This window comes from Aythya fuligula, chromosome 13, assembly GCF_009819795.1.
Source record: "Aythya fuligula isolate bAytFul2 chromosome 13, bAytFul2.pri, whole genome shotgun sequence".
NCBI classification, from domain to species: Eukaryota; Metazoa; Chordata; class Aves; order Anseriformes; family Anatidae; genus Aythya; species Aythya fuligula.
In genome coordinates, this window is record NC_045571.1 from 6,857,762 (window position 1) to 6,863,420 (window position 5,659).

At 43.4% G+C, this 5,659-nt stretch overlaps 1 protein-coding gene across 1 annotated transcript; it reads left to right on the forward strand.

Annotated features, from left to right (window-relative positions):
* The first annotated feature begins 310 nt into the window (after positions 1-310).
* NKAP (NFKB activating protein) lies at positions 311-5,247 on the forward strand. Its single transcript, XM_032196158.1, has 9 exons — positions 311-557; positions 803-883; positions 1,297-1,370; positions 1,588-1,707; positions 2,166-2,211; positions 2,612-2,727; positions 2,882-2,957; positions 3,479-3,628; positions 4,266-5,247. Exons 1-9 carry the CDS (start codon positions 316-318, stop codon positions 4,438-4,440), a joined length of 1,080 nt encoding a protein of 359 aa, XP_032052049.1. The 5' UTR covers positions 311-315; the 3' UTR covers positions 4,441-5,247.
* The last annotated feature ends 412 nt before the right edge of the window (positions 5,248-5,659 follow it).

Consider the following 5,659-nt stretch of genomic DNA (forward strand, 5'->3'; position numbering starts at 1 on the left):
CCAGCATTAAAGGCTGCTGACACCCCTCAGGCTGTAGGGGAAGCACTGTCTGTAGAAAAACGGTGGTTCCCGTGCCGGCTTGGTGCATTTTCCCCCCAGAATTCCCTTGAGAGCTTTCTGCCCCCTTCCCTCTGTCAGAGTCCGCGCACTGCTGCCCCGGCGCCACCCCGGCCGTGCTCGGTGCCGAATCTTTCCCCCCCCCATCTCCCCCGGTAGCAGCCGCCGACTCACCACGCGGCTCGCTGAGGCGCTGTGTTCCCGTCCGCCCGGAACAGCCCGGCACGGCCCGGGGGCGGCAGCGGAAGTGCCGCCGCCATGGCGCCGGTGTCTCGGTCCCGCAGCCCGCCCGCCTCCAGCCTGCAGGGCCGCAGCCGCACCTCTCGGTCTCGCTCCCGGTCCCGCTCCCGGTCCCGCAGCGTCCTGAGGCGCCGCCGGCGGAGCCGCAGCTGGTCCCGGTCCCGCAGCCCCGGCGGGCCGCGCTCCGCCGGGCACCACCACCACGGCAAGGCCTGGCCCGAGTACTACGAGAAGGAGAAGGAGGAGATCCTGCGGCAGAGGTGGGCCTCCGGCGGGCGCGGCACCCACGGCTGCTCGGTGGGGCGGCCCCCTCCCTCATTATGCCACGGCGCTCTGGCCTCTGAGGCTGCTCCTTGGTTGCTCTGTTGTTGTTTTTGTTGTGATAATAACTATTTTTCTCCGTACTGTAGTTACTTGAGCATAAATGCTAGGAAAAATAAGGCTTTAAATGCGTTTTTGTTAGGTGGAGCGCTTTAGGCTTCACGGAAGGTGTTTTGTGTTACAGGCGGCTCAACGAGAGGGAGAGGATTGGAGAGCTGGGCGCACCTGAAGTCTGGGGACTGTCACCAAAGGTTCCTGACCCTGAGTAAGGCATATTCCTTTTTTATGATACCAATTATACATCGATGTTCAGAAATGTCTTATTGCAGTGCAAATGCAGAGTGTACAGATGTGTCTTACCTCTACGCTGCTCCCATCACCACAATTGCCAGAAGGTGGTTTCTGAATTGATTTAACAAGATTTCAACATTTTTTTTAATAATTCCAACTTAATCATTTGCATAAGATATGGCGTATTGCAGATCGGGTAATTGCTGTGTTCTGGTTCTGAAAACAGTTCCCATTTTGCAAATTTGCTGTTTAATGGTTTACTCTGTTGCAAAAATGGGCTCAAAATGTGCAAGCATGTGTTTGGGTATATTGTGTGCATTTGATCTTGAATTACTAAATACTACAAAATAGATTTTAAATAACAAACTTTTTTTTCCTTTTTTTCAGTTCTGATGAACATACACCAGTAGAAGATGAAGAGGCAAAATCTAAGAGTAGCTCTTCAGATTCCAGCTCAGAAGGTATTTTGCTTTGTTTAAACAGCTTATAGACAATCAGAAGCTACCTACAACTTGAATCTGCCGTTGTTGCTGTCAAGAAATTTACTGACTTTGATGGGTTAAAGTCAGTGTGATGGGCTGCAGTTCAAATGAGAATATTTCTTTGTGAAGATTCATAAGTACATATAGAGCTAGGTCTTCACCAGTTCTCTAACGTTACCTTTTAAAAACATTTTAGAGGAGAAAAAGAAAAAGAAGAAGAAAAGAAAGAAGAAAAAGCGGAAGGCATCAAAAAGAAAACACAGAAAGAATTCTGAGGATAGCGACAGTGAGTCGGAGTCTGAGCAGAACTCCAGTGGTAAGAAAAGATGGTTTCTGTTATTGTCTGTGGCCTGAGAGCTCTCCTTGTACCCCTCCAAATGCAAAGTGACGCTTCTGGCTTTCGTTGCACACTTGCGGTGTTCTGAAATTACAGAGCTGCAGCATCAATCCAGTATTCTTTTCTCTCGCCATCTTCTTGGGTTTGCAATGCCTCTTCTTTAAGTGCTTGTGGTCTGGCCTTAGGAAATAGGATTTCTAAATTTAGCGTCCATTAGGCATCTCATGCCAGATGGCTCATGTCAAACAATACTGCAGGTAACTTTCTACTAGTATTTTTTCGGGATTATTTGGTACCTAAACAAATCATGTCTGAGAACCTGTGTACTAAGGCATTCTGGTGGAGGCAGTTATTTATTCACAGTGCAGTAAACTAATCCATTTTAGCTGTGGCTTGTTATCTCTTTTTAATGATACATAAACTTGTACTTTTTTCAGATGAAGATAAAAAGAAAAGCAAAAAGAAGAAAAAGAAGCAGAGAAAGTAAGTTTTCAGTGTAACTGTATCTGCGTTTAACTAGAGGGCAGCACTACTTTCTTAGCAGGGTGACTGAGCACTCTTGTAATTAGGGCTATAAACACAATGGAATAATCTTAATCTGATGGATTGGCTTCAAATGTACAGGACCACACAGCATAGAGGGTTCTCTGCCCCGATAGGGAACCAGTTTCTAGCATTGTATGAAACACAACAGTGGATATGTTATCTTTGTTTTATTATCACATGTGTTCTGTCAAACACCAACAACAACCTATTTGCAGATATTCAGGCTTTCCATAGGTGGAAGTTGCCTGGAGAAACTCATGACTTGAGTAGGATTCCTAGCACATCCTTTCCTCTTAAATTTTGGTGAATAGCATGTCTGTCTTTGACTTTGTTACAGGAAGAGGTATAAGAAAAAGAAAAATAAAAAGAGCAGGAAGGAATCCAGTGATTCAAGTAGTGAAGATTCTGATGATGAAACATTGCAAGGAGAAGATCTTTGGATTGAGAGATCAAGTAGGTTCATATGACTTTAAATTTGGATCGAAACTTCTTGGTGTTCTTCTTGTGACTTTCTTTTTTTTGTTCAGTGTTGCTGGCCTGATAATTGTTCTGATAACAAAGAATAGCAGGCACAATACTAATCTGTTTCACTATTTGATTGTTGCAGAAAATACAGAAGCAGATAGCTTGATTGGACCAGAAGCTCCCAAAACACATGCATCTCAAGATGACAGGCCTTTGAAGTGAGTGCTCTAATGATACCTGGATCAAATTGAGTAAATCAAGCATGAGGATTTCTGTTCAGAAAGACTGTTATGATATTATGACTTGTATCAGAGAGATGCTGTACCAGGAACGTACTGACAGAAGTAATAGTGGTACTAGTCTTGACCCTGACCTGAATTCAAGTACAAAAGTTTTATGCTTTTTAGCATGGTTTTATAGAAGATTACTTGTTCTTTACTTTGGTAAGGTGATCTTTACTCTAATCCTCTGCAGTACTGTGACTTTATACAACTTTCATTACTGTTTAACCCGTTGTGAGCAAACTGGTTATTTAAGATGTTCTTGCTATGGGTAGCCATAAGGATGAAACAGGCAAATATGTGGGAAAGAATAGGAGAGCCCTTAAAAATGAGGCTTCAGCCAGTAGTGATCAGGGAAGCTGGATGTTCAGCTCAGGCATGCTTTTCCTATTTGAGACTGATTTTGTCTGTTTTTATTTATTTATTTATTTATTTATTTATTTTTCTTTTTTTTAAAGCTATGGACATGCCCTGTTGCCCGGTGAAGGTGCAGCAATGGCAGAATATGTAAAAGCAGGAAAACGTATACCCCGGAGAGGTGAAATTGGCTTGACCAGTGAAGAAATCGCATCGTTTGAGAGCTCTGGTTACGTAATGAGTGGCAGCAGGTATGGTTTTGATGATGGTAATATTTCAGTAAAGTTTTCCTCTGTTGGCCTGTTGGAAGGCTGCTTCCAGGCTCTATCTGAAAGCACGGAAGAGCGGGTGCTCTTTGTGTTTGCAGCAATCTATGCTAAATTCTATTTCTGTAGATAAATGGTGAGTTTTTTAAGGGCACTTTTTCCTTAAGAATAAAAATAATTTCCAGCTAACACACTTATAATTCTCATGTTTTTCAAATGAGGAGATGCTTGTGTCAGATGGCATAAGGGTTGTGTATTTGGACAACAGAGGTGATGTGCTGGCCCATCAGTATGGGACAAATCAGTGTGAGGGGTTGGCCATACCTTTTTTTCTACCAGTACAATTAGAGTTTCACTTACATTTTGGTGAGCTAGCAGCTGACTCTGAGAAAATGAGAATTAGGCACCCTGTTTGGTGCCTAAGAGCGGACACCCTCAAAAGTCAGCTTTTAATTCATCTGTGCTCCTTTCTGTGGAGGTTTTTGTGCAATTTGGGTTCCCTGGTCTAGGTATCTTCATTTATTATCCTCCCAAAGCCTTCAGACTAGTTAATGGATGGAGGCTGTGGTGGGGCATCACATCCTTGTGCCCATGCTGATGTAGACACTGTTCTCCTCTGCAGACATCGTCGAATGGAAGCTGTGCGTCTGCGTAAAGAGAACCAGATTTACAGCGCAGATGAAAAGAGAGCTCTGGCATCCTTCAACCAGGAGGAGAGGAGGAAAAGAGAGAATAAGATCCTTGCAAGCTTTCGAGAGATGGTCTACAGAAAGACTAAGGGCAAAGAAGAAAAATAATTTCTCATTTGAACTGTGTGCCATAGATTCTACCAGGCAGCAGCTAACCTGTTCCAGTCATGATTTCAAAAAAGCTGCAAGTGCTGCAGTGCCTTTCACCCAACAGGGCCAAGCCTCAGGAATGGATTACTTGTACCAAGGAAATAGAATTACTATTATCAGATGTTGCTGGAGGATTTGTTCACCGTCTGCAAGGAATCCCTGTAAATCAAAAGGCTGCGAGACAGGAACAGGCAGTGAAGGTTAGAGGTGGCAATGTTCTGTCCTCACTTGGACAAGCAGGGAGATTCCACGGGAGGGCTTTGGTATGTGCTGCTGCTAAATGCTATTTTGCATTTATTTTCACTAATGAGAGTAGATTGACCATCACAAGCAAGCTACTAGTGAGAGTAGCACAAATGAAGGAATTCCTATATTCCTGTTTATGTATTTTTCATAAGTCTTGGATTTATTTTGTTTTTCTCAGAACAGTTGTTTGTTTTGTGGTTTAGAGTACTCCTGTATATAGATGTAAATTTGTAATTTAATACAGACTGGCTTCAGTTACTTTAAAGCAAGCAGATTGTAATTGGGGTATAAAATAACAGTAACAATAATAACAGGGTCTGGTCTTGAATCTCCCAAAGCCCGTGGTGAACTGCTACGTCGCTTGCTTCTTTTTCTGCTATGTTATACATAGGTATCGGAGCGGTGGGGTGCGGCGATTGGAACCTGGATATACACAGGTGATAACGAGGATGTATCTTTCAATTTACTTTTTTTTTTTTTTGGTCTACAGAAGTGTTCTAGATTAAAGCCTTATTTTAATTCCTGTGTTATTTTACTTCCGTCTGTTTCAGCAGTCTGACATGACTCTCTAAGCTCTGTACTCGGAAGCTTACTCCAAGTAATTCTATGGTGGCTACCTTTGATTCAACTGTGTATTTCCAAAAGTAACTCCCTTAGGCTTATTTTTTCTCAAATGTGTTTAAAAACAGAGTGTTTTCTAGAGGGCTTCCCCCCCCTCCTCACTTTGTGTTGTAGTTTTGGCAGCAGAGATGTCTTGTACATTTGTACAACAAAAATAAGTCATATAATGTTTGCCCCAGAGTCTTGCAGGCCTGGCATTTGCAAACAGCATTTCTAGCCCAGCTACCTCTTCCCATTTACACCCTGGGACCTGGTCCTCTCCCGTTGCACCCACCTATACCTGCAGGGGACTATGACTTAAAACCAGTAG